The 22,028-nt window shown below is 36.7% G+C and overlaps 1 protein-coding gene across 3 annotated transcripts in view; it reads left to right on the forward strand.

Moving 5' to 3' along the window:
- The window catches only part of ncoa2 (nuclear receptor coactivator 2), a 93,082-nt gene extending 71,900 nt beyond the window's left edge, over positions 1 to 21,182 (forward strand). Inside the window, exons 11-21 of one of the 3 annotated variants that reach the window (XM_042714218.1) lie at positions 4,970 to 5,165; positions 6,883 to 7,083; positions 7,878 to 8,117; positions 8,258 to 8,387; positions 8,521 to 8,683; positions 9,670 to 9,966; positions 11,049 to 11,126; positions 11,205 to 11,679; positions 14,458 to 14,635; positions 15,359 to 15,551; positions 17,831 to 21,182. In XM_042714218.1, the coding sequence (XP_042570152.1) occupies positions 4,970 to 5,165; positions 6,883 to 7,083; positions 7,878 to 8,117; positions 8,258 to 8,387; positions 8,521 to 8,683; positions 9,670 to 9,966; positions 11,049 to 11,126; positions 11,205 to 11,679; positions 14,458 to 14,635; positions 15,359 to 15,551; positions 17,831 to 17,842 (2,163 nt within the window). In that variant the 3' untranslated portion in view covers positions 17,843 to 21,182. Of the gene's footprint in view, positions 1 to 4,969; positions 5,166 to 6,882; positions 7,084 to 7,877; positions 8,118 to 8,257; positions 8,388 to 8,520; positions 8,684 to 9,669; positions 9,967 to 11,048; positions 11,127 to 11,204; positions 11,680 to 14,457; positions 14,636 to 15,358; positions 15,552 to 17,827 lie in introns of all 3 variants that reach the window. The other 2 variants (XM_042714217.1, XM_042714219.1) reach the window with 2 other exon arrangements.
- Positions 21,183 to 22,028: the final 846 nt, after the last annotated feature.

Genomic DNA, 22,028 nt, shown 5'->3' on the forward strand with positions numbered 1-22,028 from the left:
TTGTCTTTCCCTGAGTGTGCTTCTATAGATGTGCTTTGTATGTGTGTTAAAGTCTGATGCGCTTTCGTGTGTGTCTCTGCAGCAGGAAGTGTGACTCAGGATAGGGTGTCACTCCTCTTCCCTTCCCAACCCCTCACAGAGCTCTAATCGGCACCCTGACACCATTCCTGGGTTGCACACACACACGTGCAGTGCAGGCAGCTGTCCCAACCCTGACACTGTCGCTTCGTTGGTGGTTGCTCTGTGTACCAATTAACCCTGTAACCCCTCTTACCCCTTTGGTCCTGCTCCTGTCTACACGACTAACAGCCCTCCGTCCCATCAAACCAGCACTGATATCTTATTTCATACTTGGACTAAGGGTTGAAGTTTGGCATTCATAGCGTATCCTTAGGGGTCTTCACCAGGGGGTCCGCAACCATAGGGGTCCTCTGCAGTACTGCATAGCAGCAGTTATTGTGCTTTCTTATTATTGCATTGAAAAAATTTTAAATGAACTTCAGCCAAAAGCTAATGTTAACCAAGTAAACTAAATGTTTCATTCTCCAACTTGCATTTAAACGGGTTAATTAAATTGACAATGTAATATACAATGTTACAACCCATTGAAATAAGTATTTAAATATATTAATGTGGTGCAGTAGTCACGTTATTATATTCCAAGCTTATAATTCAACACTAAATTTTATACAGTATGTAATGGGGGTCTCTAATTTGTCTATGTATCCACTGAATGTCTTTGGCTTTAAAAATGTTGGAGGTTGAATTTTTTCTTGTAAGTTATCGGCAATTAGCATAACATAATGAATCCGTTTTATTGAATTTATATTAAATTTAGTAGTTATACTTGACATACTTGATTTTATAAATGTATTTTCCTAATTCTAGTAAATTTCGAATTCCTAACAAGTTTGGGGCTTGTGAGATTTATTTATTTAGATAGAAATAATAGTTTTCAATACGAATTGGTCAAAAGTGACAGTGAAGACATTTATAATGTTACAAAAATGTATGTTTCAAATAAATGCTGTTCTTTTGAACTTTATATTCCTCAGAGAATCCTGAATTTTTCTTATCTCAGTTTCCACAACAATATGGAGTAGCACAACGTTTTTCAACATTGAGAATTAGGGGTACTCCGATCAGGATTTTTGAGGCCGATCACAGAAAGCAGTATCTGCCGATACCGATCACAAGTACCGATTTTCTAAAGCCTTATTTTTATCATTTATAACTATATATAGTGATACTCCAATCAGGATTTTTAGACATTTATTCAGGGCCTGAATTTCATTTTTGAAAATGGGGGAATTCCCCTCTTAGGTGATTCTTGTGAGAGGGGAAGCAGCACGGACTGTGCTTTCACACAAGAGTCTGCTACTGATCTGTGGCTGTTTACCAAAAGCAATTATTTTTTTAAACAGTACAGTAATACAGTCTTTAATAGACGTTTAAACACAAATATAAGCAACACATTATTCAATGATTTTTACTTTTGCATTTACTTCTAGATTTAAATATTAAGTTGCTCGAGCAAGTGGCAAAACATTTAGACCTCTTTTCTTACGTAATCACAAACTTACCATTGACAGAAATAGTCAATAGAAAAAATACGCACCGCATAGGCACTGCAAACTGAGTAATGTGTACCTGGCGTTATGTGTGTGCGCTGCGAGTGTGCATGAGCGCACAGTCTCCAGGAGAGCATGCAAGCACTGAATAGTTAAACACTGGCAAGAATTAAAAAGTAATGCAATTTATAAACTTAAGTGACGATATGACACTGCCTCGATTGTGCAAGTGACCATTCCTGTGTCACCTGTGCAGCTCGCTTATAGACAGACGCGATGTGGGGTGATTTGAAGCCATTTGCGTATTTTGAGAGAAAAAGAGAGAGAGAGCGCGGTGATTCATTCATGCTGTTTGTGAAGTTAATTTCCACACAAGGTTTTCAAATTGCTTTATACGTTTTTTTAATGAAGAAATATAGCTTTATAATTATTTCTACCGCGGCGGACAGAGACCGAGATGGTGCCGCTACATGTCATGCCAAACCTCTCTAGGCATCATCAGCTTGAGATCAGCCTTTTTAGAGACCGCCGATCAATCATCCCAACCTGATTATCGGCCGATAGTGAAAGTGAAAAGTGAAAGTCGTGACATTTGCCAAGTATGGTAACCCATACTCTGAATTGGTGCTCTGCATTTAACCCATCCAAGTGCACACACACAGTAGTGAGAAGTGAACACACACCCGGATCAGTGGGTGATCGGTAGCTGATTAATCGGAGCACCCCTATTGAGAAGAATAATAATAAATGTTTCTTGAGAACCAAATCAGCATATTACACTGATTTCTGAAGAATCATGTGACACTGATGACTTGAGTAATAGCTGCTGAAAATTTAGCTTTCAGTAGAGTTGTTTATTTACATTTGAAAATATGCTAAAATGGAAATTATAAAATAGTTATTTTTTAATGGTAGTATTTCACAATATTACTGTTTTTACTGTATTTTTGATCAAAATAAGCTCAGTCTTAGTGAGCATAAGAGACTTATTAAAAAACATTTTCAAAAATCTTACCAACCCCCAAACTTTTGAATGGTAGTGTAGCTGCAGTTCCTGTGACCTAATAATAATAATACATTTTATTGTCTTAAAATGAACTGCAAGTGATTTAAAATGGTTTTAAAAAAAGAAAGAATTTATTGCCAGTCACAGAACCTCAAAATTTACACTTTTGCTCATGCATTCATATGCAATTCAACTTAAAATCATGATGTTAACAGTAAAAGTTCATGGACATGTCATTTATCAAATACCCACATCCAAAAGTGTAAATTATAGTGGAATATGTTGGATAGTTTGACTGTAAGTGCTCTGGTAGCTGATGAGAAACACAGCTCTCATAGATCTCCACACAGGGAGCTTTTCCACCATTGGCTCAACATCATGCTGACGTCAGCGCTCCCACTGGCGAGAAAGTGATCCATGAAGGTGCAGCTCAGTGCGATATAAAGAATCCATGCTAATGCACAAGCACCTTCCTGTCTGGACTGAGCGAGTGCACACAGATAATACACAGGAGAGAGGGCAGTGAGTGATCATTGGAAAGACGAGGAGAGAAAGGCTGAAACAAGCAGCCTGTGAGATGCATGGACAGTGAATAATCAGCAGCAGGTTTGATTCAAGAGGGCAGCCAGGGACATGTGGTGCACACACAAGTGTGTGTGTGCACGTATACGTGTGTGTGTATGAGATGAGATGAAAAGAGAGAGAGGGAGATCGGGAAAAGAGCTTCCCAGCGCTACACGAGAAGAGTGACCTCATTAAGCAGTTTCCTCCTCTCCACTCACATCCTGTTTGTGCAGCGCTTTTCTGTCGCAAATCAACGACAGGAGAGGCCGACGGCTTCATTAGGCTGCAGACATGCAGCATGAAGGCAAACTTTCAACCCCCAGAATAATATACAGCATGTGATCTTTCACCTTTAACCTTAACTACCCTCCACAACAACCCTTAAACAGACACAAAACACTCTCTCTCATCCACTGTCACTGAAATTTTTTTTTTTTTAGGCTATTAGACATCTTAAGCATGTAAATATATATATGTGTGGGTGTGTGTGTGTGTGTGTGTGTGTGTGTGTGTGTGTGTGTGTGTGTGTGTGTGTGTGTGTGTGTGTGTAAAATATTTTTGCATATATTGTACTATTATATTGTGTGTGTGTGTTTATATAAATTATATACTTATTATAATATAGACTGTATATAGATAAACATGAACATAAATACATATATTCATTTCACACTCACATATATATATATATTTTTATATTTTTTTGTGTGTTTGTTTATATATTTATTATATAGACTGTATATAGATAAACATGAACATAAATACATTTATTCATTTCACACTCTGTATTTATTTATATTGTTTGATAGATGTATTTACTGTCCTGATTGTACTATAGAAGTCACGAGTGCTACCCCCTTGTGGTGGCTTAAGTTCCAGAACTGGTGTTCTCCTAAAATCTATATATTAACCAGCGTAAATATTTATAGAGTGCTTGTGTACAGGACACTTGATTTAGCATTTATTTAGTGTAATTTAACAGAAGTTGTATGCATTTTAGTCTTTTCTGATAGATGACGACAGCTCTGGATAAACAAAAAAAAGTACAGTTCTGAATCTTCGAGTCAATTTTGTTTATTTGAAATGCACTGCTGTAAGAAGGTTTCTTTATCTCAACAGACTGAGTTGGACTTTGTCAAACTCAAGCCAGAATAAAAAGAGTTGCAATGCATTAGGGCAGATGTTTCAAATACAAAATAGGTATATCAGAACTGTAGTGCACTACAGCCAAGTGTGCATTTAGATTTCTAAGGTAATAAATATTTTTAAAAGCTTGTGAAGGAGATGAAAGGATTTGAAGTCAGATCGATGGTGTATTTAAAGTCAAGCTACGTTCCGAGTCATGCAGTGTGTGTGTGTGTGTGTGTGTGTGTGTGTGTGTGTGTGTGTGTGTGTGTGTGTGTGTGTTTGCTTGCGTGCATTTAGATGATCTTGCTCTGATGGAGAAGCAATCTAGGGTTTAAAGATGATAACCGAACCATGACAAATGGAGTAGTGTTCAGCTAGCCTCCTTTAACTCAATGTGAAGCTTGTCCTAGATTCCATCCCCGAGTGTGTGTGCACATGTGAGAGGGAGAGGGGTGTGTTTCAGCAGGAAGACTTAGGACTCTCCAGCGTTTTCCTGCTGAGAAACCAAACCTTGTGACTATACAAAACATAGTCGTTATATATGATAATATGCATTGGTATGTTATGTACATGTGGATATTTTCATGTGCATCCAAAGCCCACCAGAAATTTGACCTTGACAAACCTATTTTTGATATTAGACAAACCGATGAGACTAATGAAAATACTAAGCTAAAGGAATTTCCTTTTGTGTTTGCAGTCCAGCGAGCTGGATGATATTCTGGATGATCTACAGAATAGTCAGCCAGGCCTGTTTGCAGATTCCCGGCCTGTGTCTTTGCCTGCTGCCGTGGACAAGCAGTCAATCATTAATGACATCCTGCAGATGACTGGAGATGGTGGAACCAACATGGGTCCCCAGCAACAGAGAGCACTACAGGCTGTGGGCCAACAGAGTGAGTAACACACATTCTCCTACAGTTTTCATCCAATGGCTGGAATAGAGCAAGACTTCTGAAACCTGAGCAGATTTTAAAACACTTGACATTATAAACTTGCCAAATTGGTAAAGAGTTGCAAAGAAAAATGACTGAGGGTGCATTCAAACTTCAGTGATATACTAAAAACGGAAATTTTTATTTTTTGCATTTTTTTAAAATGCTATATTATGCATGCCAGGCCAGTAGTTGGCGATGTCACAATGTATAGCAACACTGCACAAATTGCTATAGACTGAATACGTAATAGGCACATTGCATGTTTTCACAAATTCTCATTTTTGTAGTTTACACGAAGACGAAACTATTTTAATTTTCAATGGTATTGTTTTCAAAAACTTGCACAAAAGTTTGCGTTTTCATACCCCCAAAACACTGTTGTTGTGTAAATGACAACTTGCGTCAATTTGTCCAGACTGTAAATCAGGATTGGGAGTTCTGTGTGAGAGCAATAAAGTCACTCATGTTTAAGTTATGCAAATTTGCACTGCTGACCATCAGAAAGCTACTTAGTTTGAAAGTGACTTGGACCTTTAAAAGACAACAAGTGAACAAATGCATAAATATTGCAGGTTCTTCCCAAGCATGCTTACTTGTGTACAAATAGTCATATAATTGCTTTATCGCTCATATTTGTGCGCACACACCCTCTTGAACGCTCATGTAAGATTAGACCAGTGTAACACAATGGTTTGAGCTTTGCCTTATATTGTGTAATCGACTTCTTTTAGGACAACTATCCAGATTGCACCCAATTGTAACCAATGTGTGTTTACAAAGAGTTTCACTGAGTAGTCTTGGATTTTTTTTTTTTTTTGCATTTGTTTACAAGGTGACAGCAGGAGGAAAATTCCTGTCCACAAACAGCGACTTAATGTATTTGCAAAAATATTTAGAATAACACAAGTGTGAAAATGAAGTGAACTCAGAGTGTTTTATGTTTGCATGTCATCCATTTTTGCGAAACACTCTAAAGCTATTCAAGTGTGCCCAGAGGCTGACCGAAACTGTGAGCAGGAACATGAGTTTCTCACGACACGTTTGTTTCTCAGCTGCGTGGATATTTTTTCTCACGTACGTCATAAGAGGCTTGCCAGAAACAGTCATTTTTATACACCACTGTACAAAAGTTTAGTGTCCGTAATATTTTTTTGAAAGAAATCAATACTTTTTTCAGCATTTTTATGTTTGGTTATATTTGATTGTAAGTGAATTTAAATGCATATTTTCAAATAAATGCTGTTCTTTTGAACTTTATCAAAGAACTAAAAAAATAAAATAAAAGAATCCTGAAAAAATATATATATATAAGTTTTTTCAAGAATGTTAATAATCACAAATAAATGTATCTTGAACAGCAAATCAGCATATTAGAATGATTTCTGAATGATAATGTGATACTAAGGACTGAAGAGTAATGGCTGCTGGAAATTCAGCTTTGCCATCACAGGAATAAATTATGTTTGAAAATATATTACGATAGAAAACTTTGAATTGTAATTATTTCACAATAAAAGTTTTTTTTTTACTGTATTTTGATCATATAAATGCTGCTTTGGTGAGCATAAGAGACCAGCTTTTTCAAGTTGTTGTCCTTTTTTCTATAAACTTTTAATACCAGAGTTCAGCTAAATACTTTTTTCATTTATTGGATATTTGTTATGTGTGTTTATAGATTTTGGTGCCCCACGACCAGGTCAGCCCGGCAGAGCTCCTCCAGTCAGAAGCGTGTCTTTGGATATGAACATGCCTGCTAAAGGCGCTCAGGGTCAGTACCCTCTGATGAGGAACAACAGCCCCTACTCGCTCATGCAGCAGCAGGGCATGATGGGAAACCACAGTGTTATGCCTAATCAGCCGAACATGGTCAATGCAGGTGAGTTGAGCTCGGGTCAGAGATGCAGTGCTTCTTATTCACTGCTGCTGTAACATAAAATACAATAGAAGTAAAGTTTGTCTGTACATATGCGGTGGAACACAGGGCTTCCCCCACACTTAACACCTACTATAAGAGGAAAGTTCCAATGCCACACCAACCATGTACAAACCAAAGTTTCAGTGTGATCAGTAATGCACAGTCAAGCATGACGTTGTTGACCGAGAGAAAGACAAATGTGTAAAACGGTACAAAAGTGTTGAGTCAGATCAAAAGCAAGCCCCCTGTGCAGCTTTTGTTTGTATGTGGTGGGTTACATATGCTTGCAAGTGAATGTGCACATAAAGTGAACGGCTAGATATAAATGTCTCATAACCTTAGGAAAGAATCGTAGGGTTTCTGGTGTGATCGTGTCTGCATGTTTTTAAATATCACATTTCTGAGGATGAAATGACACCGTAGGTATATATATATACCACTATTTTTATATTTATATATATATATATATATATATATATATATAATTTATTTTGTAAGTTGAGCCTAATCTTAGGTCTTTTTTACCGTTGGGAAATCAGACAAGCTTTACAAAACATGCAGTCATGTCTGTTTGGAAACTTGTGAAGTTTTATTGATAGATTTAGAAAGAAAAAAAAAGTGTAATCTCTATTTATTTTGTGTCATTATTATATGAGATCTGGAATGTCCCGTTACACGTTGCTAATACCATTTAGTTTATTTTTCATGAAAGTTACCTTTAAATTAAAAGCCCCTTTTCTTTCTCTTTCTTACAGGAGTCATGGGTAATAATGGGCCCCGTGTAGGTATGCAGCAGGACAGTTGGGGTGCACAGGGTCCTGGTCCCGTCGGTAGCGCAGCCTCACCCGTCACAGCTGCTCCCGCCAGCCAGCACTCTCTCACACAGGGGGCGCTCCACTCTCGCATGGTAACCAACTCTGGCGCAGGCATGCCCATGAGGCCCAACAGCCAGCCTGGACCAAGACAGATGCTTCAGTCCCAGATGATGCCCAATGGTAAATGGACACAGAGCAGATACATAGAGCTTTACAGAAAGTGTAGAAAAGCAAAGACTTGTGGATAACTTATTCAGACTGCTTTACAAATAAAAATTGTCTTTTTAATCATCTTTTATCATCTGCTGTTTCTTCCTTAGCCCAGTCAAACATGGACATGGGCATGGCTGGCCACCAGTTTCCCCAGCAACAGGCACCGCCCAATCAGACGGCTCCATGGCCAGACAGTGTGATGCCTATAGAGCCGGTGCCATTTGGGAACCAGAACAGGTAAACAGCATTTATTACTGTCACTGTTGTAAGGCCCACCACTTTATTGGAGTGTTTTTTGTTCTTCTGTAAGAAAATAACTAGACAAATACACTGTCTCAGCTCTTTAATGAGAGTCTCTCGTCTCTGTCAGCTCTATGTATAGCGGTTCTCGGGAGGATGTTTTGTGCCCTCCTGCTTCTGAGGGTCCGGCCGATGAGGGCGCTCTGCTCAGCCAGCTCTACACGGTTCTCAAAGATTTTGACGGCCTAGAGGAGATCGACCGTGCTCTGGGCATCCCGGCTTTGGTGGGACGGGTAGGTTGAACACCTTTGTTTTACAACCCAGTCTCTTTTGTGTATTAAACACCAGAACCGAAATCTGTTTTAATTAAAAATCTATTAATTAATCAAGTTTACTTACTACCATTTTTTTTAATTAATAAGCTTATTAATCAAACTTACTCAATCAGCACTCAAATCAAACATTTTACTTGCACCAAAGGTAGTTTTTAATGATATAATTGTTTCTACTCCAATTTGTTGTTAAAAATATAAACATTTAAACGATGACTGTAATAAAAACTTGTTTTCATGAAACTTTGTTTAAACTTGCATTAAATAATGAAAACCATAGTTTGTTTTTTTCTTTCACATTATTGACTAATCAAATTACTAGTGATGCAACAAACTGATTTTGTTTTTGTTTTGTTTTTTTGTTGTTGTTTTTTTGGCGCCAAAACACAGAAACCGGGTTTCATTTAGCTGAAAACCAGAATGGAAGGGTTTCTTTTATTAATCAGTTAATTAATCAAATTTACATTTAATAAAATTTACATTTTCGTTGCATGTAAGGCAGTTTTCTTTCTACTTCAATATGTTGTTGAAATATAAACATTTAAATGAAATCTGTAATAAAAACTAGATTTCATGACAGATTTTGTGTAAATTTAAAAATATATATGTAATGTATAATATAGTGCATAATAGCAAAATGCTCCTCTCTAGAGTTATACAAACTAACAAACTATAGACATTGAATTGGTTTCCTGAGGTAGATGTAACTTTATTTACAAGATATTTTATTGCCATCTTTCTGTGGTTGAAACAATGATTGAGTAGTTATTTGAGACAAGATTCTTTTTCGGTTGCTGAAATTTCAGTACATTAATACAAAATCCAGGTTCAGAACTATCTGATTTATTAGGTGCATCAGCTATTAAAATCACACACATACATAAAAATGTAAACATATGGCATTACTAAGTTTAAATTTACTGGTGTATACTCCTCCTCGTGTTCAGGCTCAGCCGGTGGAGCAGGATCAGTTCCCCGGTCAGGACCCCAGTATGATGATGGATCAGAAGCCGCCCATGTACGGCCAGCAGCAGTACACCACCTCTCAGGCCCACATGCAGCAGGGTGGATACACGTCCATGCAGGACCCCAGCTTCCATGGCATGGCAGGACAGATGGGGCAGAGGCCGGGCTACCCCATGCTCCGCATGCAGGCTAGACCAGGACTGAGGCCCACCGGGGCCGTCCCCACCCAACCCAATGCACTCAGACTGCAGCTTCAACACAGGCTACAAGCACAGCAGGTATGGTTTACACTCTCATCAATGAGAAGAAAGAACACTCTTGATTAAAGTAGAATAAAAGTAGTTACATTTTTATTTCCTATTCATAATATTGTCTGATTATGCCATCAATATTAAGCACAGTGATCATTTAGTTAAAAGGATAGTTCTCCCAAAAATCATTTACTCGCCCTCATGTCACACATAATGTCATTCCGTTGAACACAAAAGAAATCTGGAAGAATGTTTGTAACCAAACAGTTTTGGTGACTATTAATTTCTGTTGTATTGACAAAAAAAAAAAAAAAAAAACTTAAAACCCTTTAAAATGTATATAGACTTTAAAATGGTTTGTGTTGTATGTGAGTTTTGCAATGGGAAGTGTTCCCTGTGAGACTTAATTGGTGTAAACGCATAATCTTTTTTTTTTTTTTTTTTTTTTTTTCCCCTTTTTTTTTTTTCATCCATATGCATTTTTTTCCCCCAGAATCTAAATCAGACTGGTGAAGTAGTTCCGTCTGTGGTTAACTGCCCCCTGCTGGACATTTCAGAAATTGATCCTTGACCTCATTTTGGGTTGATTTAGGGGTCATGCCTCTTAACTGTTTAGTTTCTGGCAATTTAAAGCTAAAATCAGTGATTTTATATATATTAAAAGTACATACTTAATACACTATTATATACAGTAAGTATTTTAAATACTTAAAGCAAGAAAAAAATTTTTTATATATTTGTTTTTTAATATATAGTAATTGTATATTTGTAATATACTATATTGCACAATGGCTAGTTTCAGTGCCTTTCAAAGACTGATGATATTTTGTATTACAGCACTAGAGCATTTTGTTGTTTGTATCACTCCACTTGTGCTTGTTTGCTACATAGAATTCAAATTTTATGGTCATATTGTTTGAAATGCCTTTTAATGGATCTTAACATTTTGTTTATCAGTCTCTTGTGTAAAGTCAGTATCTTATAAACAAGAGTGCTATTATATTGAACAGAAAAGATGTTGAAATGTATTGCTTAAGTATTGAAAATTCAAATGAGTGATTATTCTTTTGAAATAATTCTACAATGTTCTGTGTTTGTGTCTGTTCCAGAACCGTCAGCCTATGATGAATCAGGTGGCTGGAGTGTCAAATATGAACCTACCTCTAAGACCTAACGTTCCAAATCAGGTACGCTGAATCACTTCTTGCATTCTCCTTTGTGCTCCGATGCCAAAATAACACGCCTAACTCTCTCTGTCTTCCCAGGGGACAATCAACGCTCAGATGCTGGCCCAGCGGCAGAGAGAGTTGCTGAGTAATCACTTGCGCCAACGTCAGCTGGACCAACAGCGGCAACAGCAGCAGCAGCAACAACAACAGCAGCAGCAGCAGCGCAGCATGGTCATGCGAGCCCAGGGCCTCAACCTGCCGCCAAACATGGCGGCGGCCACAGCAAGCATGCCCGGAGCCATGAGCAATCCACGGATCCCCCAGGCCAACCCCCAGCAGTTCCCCTATCCGCCCAACTACGGTACAGGACTGGCCTCGCCGCCCCCCTCCAGCAGCCCTTTCTCCCCCGGTTCTCCCAACCTCCCCGCCCCCCAGCTCCTCTCCCACAACGCCATGCATGGCTCTCAGATGAGTCTAGCTAACCAGGGGATGCTGGGCAGTCTGAGCGGACAGTTTGGGGCTGTTATGAGCCCTCAAATGCAGCACAGTGCCTTTCAGTTCCCCAGCTCAGGTACTGCCTGCCCTTTCTCTCTGTCTGTGTGTCATGCGCTTCCACACACACACACAAACACCTGCGACCAGCAACACTACAGGCTGAACGTGTGTGATCTGAATGTGCGGTGAAAAATCAAAGACGTCCAGGGACAATCGAACATGGTATAATTAGAAATGCAATAGTCTAGACACAGGTCAGCTGTGTAAAAATACTAATCCAGCAGCTATAGTCAAATCCAATCTTGAAAAATTATATTCTAAAAGAATTAAATGATTGTGATTTTTTATTTTTTATTGATTTGTTTTACATTTTTGTTTTTTTTGATTATTTTAAATTTTTTTCTTTTGTGGAATAAATATTTTTGATTTTTTTTTTTTTTTTATTATTTTTTATGCAAAAATATATATATTTTTTTTTTATTATGTACTTTTTGTAAAATATAATAGAAATGAATGAAGACCAGACTCCAGAATAACAAAAAAGCACCATAAATGTGTTCTAAAAATAAAAATAGCCAGGATATTCTTAAAAATTCACCTTTCCGCCTGTTCCATGGAAGCAGGAAAGACGTGTTGTTATTGTTAACTAAAACTATTAAAAATCGTTTTCGGTTTTTAGAAAACGATTTTTGCATCTATATAAATATTAGATGCAAAAACTTGAACCTAAAAATCTTAAAGGGGTAGATCTACCAAAAATTTTAATTCTGTCATTAATAACTAACCCTCAAATCGTTCCAAACCTGTAAGACCTTCGTTCGTCTTTGGAACACAAATTAAGATATTTTTGATGAAATCTGAGAGCTTTCTGACCCTGCATAGACAGCAATGCAAAGTTTTATGGCACAGAAAGGTAGTAAGGACATCGTTATAATAGTCCATGCGACATCAGTGGTTCAACTATAATGTTATGACGCTACAAGAATACTTTTTGTGCGCAAAGAAAATAAAAATAACGACTTTATTCAACAATTTCGTCTCTTTCCTGTCAGTCATCGCGCGTTCACAAGAGTACCATGACGTATGTGTGTGTGTGATGGTGCTGCTTATGCAGGAGCCGGCGTTCTGACACAAAACCAGGATGCGCTGCGCCTTGTTTGCAAGCAGAGGAATGCACACACATGCAAAGTGGTACTCGTGAATACAACACGGAAGAGAAGAAATTGTTAATTTAAGTCGTTATTTTTGTTTTCTTTGCACACATAAAGTATTCTCCTAACTTCATAACATTGCGGTTGAACCACTGATGTCACATGAACTAAAACTTTTCAGTAACGTTGCTGTCTATGCGGGGTCAGAAAGCTCTCGGATTTCATCAAAAATATCTTAATTTGTGTTCTGAAGATGAACCAAGGTCTTACGGGTTTGAAACGACATGAGGGTGAGTAATTAATGACAGAATTTTCATGTTTGGGTGTCTTAATAATCTTAATAAATATTGTAATGGTATACAATAACACATGAAGAGAGAGAGAGATTTAAATGAGATTTTTAATGAGATTTATAGTTTCTGGGTTATGTTACCATGTACTGTATTATGAGATTAGATGCTGCCATAAAGCTAAAGAACAAAATTCATTAGTATCTAGTAATGTTTCATAATCGCAACTTGAAAAACTTTTTCAGTGAGTATTCAGGTTTTTAAATATCTGTTTATAGTTGTCTAGTCAAGTACTGTGAGGTAGGTTGAGTTATTTAGCACTTTATGCTAGTTAATTAGCTTTTAATTATTGTCTTTATGTAGTGCCCTTGAAAGATCATAATGTTATGGTAGAATGTGGCACTAGAGGGCAGAAGAGTCACTTTAATGTTTTTTCCACATGTAATAAGAATATATAACAGGAATACTTCAGGTTATTTCCAACTTAATGTCTATAAGCAGCATGCTGTCTATTACCACAAAAAATTATTATGATTCACAGCTCAGCTTTTAAAATCAAATAGTGTGATAATTTGCATATTTTAGACTTTGCCACCCACTCAATGACCCTGTTAGCCTTTCATTGAAATTAAATTCCATTTTGCACTCTTTTTTACAAACTCAAGAACAAGTTGAAATCATTCTGTGGTAATCAGCTAAATTCAACAGATCAGAGACATTAAGAATTGACATAATCCAGAACATCCATATTTGTACTTTACCATAGTAAATCTATATGTAACACTTGAGCTACTGATGCAATCAGATGATCAGTTTATCATTTAAGCCAAGCTTAAGATGTGTTAAACTGTTGATAATTGTTCCTGCGTCTATGCCTTTGCTGTGTCAGTGTCTGTCCTGCCTAGACTAATTGGCTGATGGTGATCAGTGGAGGCGGAGCAGTTGATTTTTAAACCAATTATGCGGTGACCCAGACCCCACCCCCTCAATCCCACCCATTACACACCCACCCACCCCTCTTTTCTCTGGCTGTCTCAGCCACTAACACTAACCTGCATGTGTAACTCTGCCTTACTGCCTGCTTATAACACCTCTAAAGCCCTCTAGTATACTCTTGATTCCTCACTTTTGATTATGGAGATGGGCTGAAATATTCTCAATATGATTTCTGCTTTGACATTTCTAAAAATGATGATCAGCTAATCTAAACAACAAATGTTAAATAATTGTTGTCGTAGTTGCAGTTATTATTCGTCAAGGTGCTAAATGTGGATGTTTTCTGACAGCGTGAGAGTGAATATGATGTGAAAAGTGCTGTACAGTTATAATTACCTCATTTATGTTAAATAGTTCTTTGATATATGTTTATAGCAAACCAGAGTTTGTTTCTTCATGTCTGCGTGTGTATGTCAGGTATGAGTCAGCAGTCGGAAGGCGGGTTCGGTGGTGCCGCCACCCCTCAGAGCCCCCTCATGTCTCCCAGGATGGGCCACGCCCAGAGTCCCATGATGCAACAGGCGCAGGGCAACACCTCTTTCCAGTCCTCCCCTGACATGAACGGCTGGACACAGGGCAGCATTAATCCCAACAGGTGCAGCTTTGCATCTCGAATTGTGTGTGTGTGTGTGTGTGTGTGTTGTTGTTTTTTTTTAAGAAATAAATACTTTTTATTCAGCAAGGATGTTAAATTGATCGAAAGTGACAATGATTATATTTATAATGTTACAAAAGATTACTGTTTTGAATAAATGCTGTTTTTGAACTTTCTGTTCATCAGAGAAACCACAAAAAAATAATTAATGATTTCCACAAAAATATTAAGGAGCACAACTATTTTCAACATATTAATAAGAATGTAATATTATGTACAATATTATTCTGTAATATTTTTCTATATAATAATAATGATAAATGTTTCTTGAGCATTAAATCAGCATATTAGAATGATCTTACGGCTGCTAAAAAATTCAGCTTTGCCACCACAAGAATTATATATTAAAATATCTTCAGACAAATACATTGTACTGTTTTTTTAACAATATTAACGTGCATTTTTAATTGAATAAACGCAGCCTTGATGAACATTAGAGACTTAAATAAAAATCTCACCAACCCCAAACTTTTGAACAGTAGTGTGTGTGTGTGTGTGTGTGTGTGTGTGTGTGTGTGTGTGTGTGTGTGTGTGTGTGTGTGTGTGTGTGTGTGTGAAATTTTATCAGACATGAAATATGTTTAAAGTTTTCAATTCAGGAAGCAAATGAAACGTTTTTACCACCCGAACGAAACTTATACATTTATCTGCTTCCTTCCACAGTATGTTCACTCAGCAGTCGCCACCTCAGTTTGCCCAGCAGGCCGGTAACAACATGTACAATGGTAACGGCATGAACCTCAACGTGCCCATGGCCACCAATTCAAGTAACATGGGCCAAATGGGCAACCAGATGAGCATGAGCTCCATGAACTCTGGACCTGGGGGCAGCATGGCCAACATGGGCCCTGAACAGGTTAGACAAATACACAGTCAGTTTCTGAGTCATGTGACACCTTTGTCTATTAAAAACAGTGTGAGAACATTGACTTTTGGGAACCCATGCGGGCACCACTGTTCCCAACAGTCAACTAAACTAGATGGTTTTAGAGTGAAACTACTTTGCAGCGCTGGTCAAACTCTAAAACTTTTGATCACTAATGAAGCACACCTCAATGTTCCACCCAGGAGTTTAGTAAAAAGCGATGCGCCGTAGATTTATTGGATGCATTTATTTACTCAAACCATTAGAGATAGAATGTCTAATGGTCAGACTTTAAGTGTCTGAGGTCACCAAATAGCGTAGTTGACTCTGCAACTAGCTCATTAATAATTTACTCTAATTATCCTGGGTAATTTTGCAGATGAGAGGGATGATGCAGAACTAGGCATAATAGGACAGTCATGTGATTAGTTGCTGGCAATTAGTGCCCGTTTGAGGTGGATAAAGAGATCATGTATGCACATGACAGACTTTAAGTGCTAAATATCAGACATGACGTCTACAAGTCAGCTAGGGTTTGACCAAACATGCCCACACACACATTCCTGCACTCCCTGAACTCCATCTAACTAAACATTAATATCCAATACTGTGGTTTAATCATATAAATAGTTAAAAGTTAAAATAGTTTGCAAAAATAAATAGTTTTAAGTTAATTTTTTTGTTTCTTTTTACTGTGTGTGTGTGTGTGTGTGTGTGATATATATAAGTTGTATATGTGTATGTTTGAGGTTTTATTTTGCTTTGATTTTAAAAGAAATTAATACTTTTATTCAGTAAGGGTGCATTAAATTAATAAAAAGTGACAGTAAAGAGATTTATAATGTTCCAAAATATTTCTGTTTCAGTAAATGCAATTCTTTATAACTTTTTTTTCAGCAAAAAGATCTGAAAAAGATCACATTTCCACAAAAATATGAATCAACTTATTTCAACATTGTTAATAATCAAAAATGTTTCTTAAGCACCAAATCTGCATATTAGAATGATTTTTGTAGTAATATTTCACAATATTACTGTTTTTAATATATTTTTTATTAAATGAATGCAGGCTTGGTGATCATAAGAAAGTTCTTCCTTAAACATAAAAAAATCTTATTGACCACAGACTTTTTAATCCTTTAATATCTTTTTCTTTAAAATAGTTATTTAATATGTTCATATATCTTAAGTGATGCACTCTCTCGCCAGTTACATAGTAAAGATTTTTTTATGCTTTACACAGTCCGCTGCAGCTTTTAAGTTTCATTAAATAGTATGAATATTTAACCAAGTTGCATCAGTTTGATCGTGTGCACTTCGTGTTTTTATAAGTCCATAGGATGTTGAATTCTCAGTCTGCTGATTTATTACCAAGATGTGTGTATAGTCACAAGTCTTTTAATAATTTAGCATTTCACCATTAGTGGAGGTTTAATGAATTATTACTCTCTGTTTCTTAGCTGTAATTATCTTTTCAAGGCAACACAGAGTTTGGCATTAAAACACATTTTAGTGAGGGGTACATGAAACTGGGTTACAAGAGCTTTTAAAAAGTACTTTACTTGTCGTGATTTATTACAGTATTTCTTTGGCTCAGGGTCCACCCAGTCAAAGCTGCTGAAATATACAAATAATGTAAAGAGAATTTTTAAGAAGCAGATATGCGGTGAATACCACATGACAAATACAACACCTCTAAATAACCCAGAAAACCTTAAAACAGTAGTTCACATGATTTATTCATGCCATGATGCATGCTAGGATAATGAATCTAAAAATGAAAAATGTTATCATTTACTCACCCTCATGACATTCCAAATCCATAAGGTTTTGGTTAATTTTTGAAACACAAATGAAGATATTTTTAATGGAACCTGAAAGGTTTTTGTCCTTCCACTGAAAATCCATGTAACTCAAACTTAGAAGATTCAAAATGGTTATACAGGCATCATAAAGTGACTCCATATGAATCAAGCAGTTAAATTGAAGTCTTTTGATGGTCAGTTTATAGAAACACATTTATTTTAAGTTTTCAGGTACATGTAAACAGTGATCAAAACTCATGCATAGCACAAGACGGTTTTTTTTTTTTTTTTTACCATACAACTTAATTATTGTTAATTAATATACTTTGCCACAATGTGAACACTCTGGCATAAAAAAGACCTCATATATGATTTCTGTGAAAAAAAAAACTGCTTCTATGGTTTTGAATTGATTCTATGGTTTTGAGTCTAAGACCAGATTTCTTTTTCTCTTTCCCACAGCAGAAGTATTGTTGACCCGGGGCAGACGACATCCCAGTGCAGTTAACCGAGTTTAATGAAGATGTTTGATGAGTGATTTTCAGCTGCAGCGTGATCAAGGAGAGATTGGAGTGATGCTGTGCTGTTTAAGCTGCTATCAGGGCTGTACGGGTCTTTAGAGAGCCTGTCTACTGCCCCCTACTGGACATCTCTAGAGGATGCATCAGGGGTACTGGAGCTCAGAGGGGATGGACACTCTGCCTCACTCTCTTTCTCGCTCACACACACACACACACACACTGACACTTTGATCTAGAACCCCCACGCCCCGCCCCCTCCTTCAGTCAAGCACGGCCTTCTGTCTCATACTTACACTGCAAGCCCTTTCCGTCAGTCTGCTCCGTTGCATTCACCGTAGTGTGACTTAGGTCTCCCCTGAAAAGACTCAGTGGCATCGGAATCCTTGTCTCCCATGAATGTATTCCTCCCTCTCTTTTTCCCAGTCTTTCTTCCTGGTTCGTCCTCTGGACTTCAAACTCTTCTTAAAACGTTCCTTTGCCCAACCATATTTCTCTCTGACTTCTTTCCAATCTGACTTTCCAAAACAGGCAAGAAGACTGCATTTAAAATCCACACTCAAAATTCAGCCATTTTGCCTTTTTATTTTATTTTTTATTTTTTTCATAGTGCAAATAAAGATAGAATGATGTTGAAAAAGCATCTACATATAGATTATGAGAATTCAGATGATGGTTTGTAAAATTAGACTTAATTTAGTCAAAAGGTTTATTGTGTAATAAATTAAGTTTTATTCTAATGTATAGTTTCTTTTTTAATTAACATTGTAGATTTCTTTATAAACCATCGGTTAGAAAGAGAAAAATCTCTCAGAGTCCTCATGAATTGCCTCAAAATAAGAAAAACGTTCAACATACCTATGGATTTTGTTTTCCTTGGTCCAGTAGTTTCAGAGAGAACGTGACTTTGTTTTGTTGTGGTTAGTAAAATGAAATGATGGTGGATTGTAAATACCAATAATAGGGGGGATTTTTTTTGTATTATATTTATTTTTTATTTTTTATTTTGTCTTTCAATATATTTCCCCTTCCTCCCCTCAAAGTCCGGTCTTAACTTTTTCTGGAACTAAGGCGAATTTCTCACGACGAGCGTGTTTGTTTGGCGGGAAGATGAGGATGCGGTGATTCCTATGGTACTAAGGAAGAGGAGCTGGGGTGAGGTGGTCCTTCTTTCCTGGGAGTGGGTCTGGGAGGGTTCTGTGTGTACAGTGTACAGATACTCGCTTGCTTCTAAGCCTTTAGCCGGGAGCCCCACCGGAGGAACCCAACACAGCCATAAACTCAACACTGAAGCGTGCTTTCTTTGTTGTGTGGAGTGACGTGCTTCACGCCAGACGCTATAGGTACAAGGTGTGTGTAAGAAAAGACAACAAGCAATAAACATTACTTGAGATTTTATTTTATTTTGTTTCGTTTTGTAATTTTTGTACAGGACTTTTCAGGAGACACATTTTTGCTCCCCGGTTCAAACTCAGTATTAAAATTTTTTTTTTTTTTTTTTTTTTTTTTTGGCTATTATTATTGTGGTTTCTGTTTTGAAAAAGACAGAAACAAGATGTCCAAATCTACATGTTCCTCAGTGAAAAGCAGGTTTTAGTTCTGGTGTAGCCAAAAAAAGATAAATTAATAAATAGGCTAAAAAAGCAGCATTTGTGTTTTGCGTGGGTATTCCTACATTCACACTTAATGTTCGCCATCTTGAAAACCTCCGGATCAACGGTTCCGATTTGGATGAGCGGTCACTACAGGCACGTGAACTCTTAACGCTGTAATGTACGCGATACAGTTCGTGTTTTCTAGCCTATTTGAGGACGAAGCCAAATTTCCTTGCCTTTGAATTGATCAGTAGACTTAAACACCTTTCATTTCGTTTTCGTCTCAGGTTTGCACACGGTTTGTATCGGGGTTAGATTGTCAGCCTTTAGCTTTCGCTGAAAATATCGCCATGTCATCTGTGTTTAAGCTGGTGTGTAATAAAAACAAAAAACTAAACAAAATTATATATACTGTATGTACCAGCAGCAACTGAGGTTTGCAACGACCAGCTCTGTCATTATGCGCTGAAGGTGCCGTGGTTGTGTACGAATATACCTGGTGTCTTGGTAGCTTTGTAGCTTTGGCTTTTCCTTTTGAACACTGTAAATACAATTTTGATTTCACATTGTTTGGTTGAAACGTCACTCTGCCCACCATTTAAAACTTTCTGTGTCCTTTGAGAAACACCTGCATTCTCGTGTGGGATAAAAACTTGATTTAACAATCGATTTCAGTGAACCTGCTAACATTTGTCGACTAAATCGAGCACTCCTTTATTCCGAGCTTTTTTGATCACGATTCTGATGAATGTTAGATGCCTTGAACAAGGACTGCCATCCGGAAGCATCTACACTATCATATTGGAGAATAGCCAGTTTTGAGGTCGCACATGTACCACTTACCCTCTGCAAAGTCCAAAGATTGTCAAGATTTTGAAATTAATATAAGCCATGATGTGAAGGTGGTGCAGAGTTTTCTAGTCTTTTTATCAGTGCTAGTGCAAAAAGAGCCATTTGCCCTAAAATAAAGAAATAAATGGAATTGTAACGGCTATTGATTTTCCTAAAATTATCTTTACCTTACCTTTTGGGGTTTTTTTCTGAGACTTTAAATGTCTTTTTGTATAGTCTGCCGATTTCTTAGAGCTAAATGCAACAACCTTGAAATGCTAAAACTTAGCATATTGCCTTAGATCTGTTTTACTGTCTTGTATATTACAAAAGTTGTCTGTATTATATTTGTATAGTGAATCATTGACAGGATCGACCCAGTTCATTACTGCTCATCTATTGCTGGATACATACATACATACCTGTCTCTCTTCTCCATTCCCTCACGCACCTGCACTCTCTCTCTCTCTCCTCCAGTCTCAATATTGCTCATTTTCCATGTTTTGTTTGTGATCAGTTGTGGGTTTTATTATTTGTACAGTCTTGATTTTACCTTCTCAGTTATGTGTGAGAATGAAGATGATGCAATGGGAAATCGAAGCAATATGTAATTTAAAAGGACTTTTTGGAGAAAGCTTACAGTGTTGTGCTCCTGAGATGTATTTTTTTTTCCCAGTTGTGGTCACATAAACATCTCTGTTCATTCGCATCGATGTGTGTAATCTTAGTGTGAGCCTTTTATGCAAAGTTAGATATACCGAGAGAAATTTAAATACAGTTATGCAAGTTGTCACCTAATATGGCTTTGCTGATGCTATTTGATGTTGAATCAAACTGAATTGTAAATAAAGAATTCTGTTATTGCAACATTTATCATCATCTCATGGCTTTTGTTTTCCATTTCGATTGTGTGATGCATAGATCTTTTTAAAAGCTTTTATAGATTAATAAAATGGGATAGTTACAAAGATTGAATTAAAAATACAGGCGCGCTTGCCTGTTCTTGCCAGTAAATGGGTGAAGCGTCAAAAAAAGTAAATACATTTAAAAAAAAAAAAAATATTTTTATAATGTAAAATTGTTTTTATATTGTTTAATTGGGATTTTATATGTTGACGGCTTGTGTATTATAGAGTATTTGTGTATTAATGAATATCAGAAAACACATTTTTTAAAATTTATTTATTTTTTTGAATTTATCTCTGCATATATATATATATATATGTATATATTTGACAATACACCTATTTTGTTGAATTTATCTCTGCATATATATATATATATATGTATATATGACACTTAAACGGGATCTATGAATGGAATGAAAACTGCATGATTGCTTGAGATAATCATTTGTGGTAACCTTATAATTTGTTTGGTTTAATAATAGCTAATTTCGCTAAATATTTTTGTTAAAAAAAAAGAATGCGAAAGTTGCCTTAAACCCATATAACTTTTTTTCCCTAATTTGTAATTTATTAAATAAGTATTATTATTATACTAAGTTTATTAGTAGTATTGCTGCTGCTTCTAATAATAAAACATTTTGTTGTTATTTGTGGCAAATTAAAAAGTTATTTAAAATTACGTTTTAATTTTTTATTTTTTTTATATTTTGCTTAACAAAAAAATAAATAAAACAAAAGTACAAAATAAATGTGACAGTAGAACCAGTTAAAGATTTTAAATAATTCATTACAGTTGGTGTGCATATTATTT

Source organism: Cyprinus carpio, chromosome A24, assembly GCF_018340385.1.
Source record: "Cyprinus carpio isolate SPL01 chromosome A24, ASM1834038v1, whole genome shotgun sequence".
Lineage (NCBI taxonomy): Eukaryota > Metazoa > Chordata > Actinopteri > Cypriniformes > Cyprinidae > Cyprinus > Cyprinus carpio.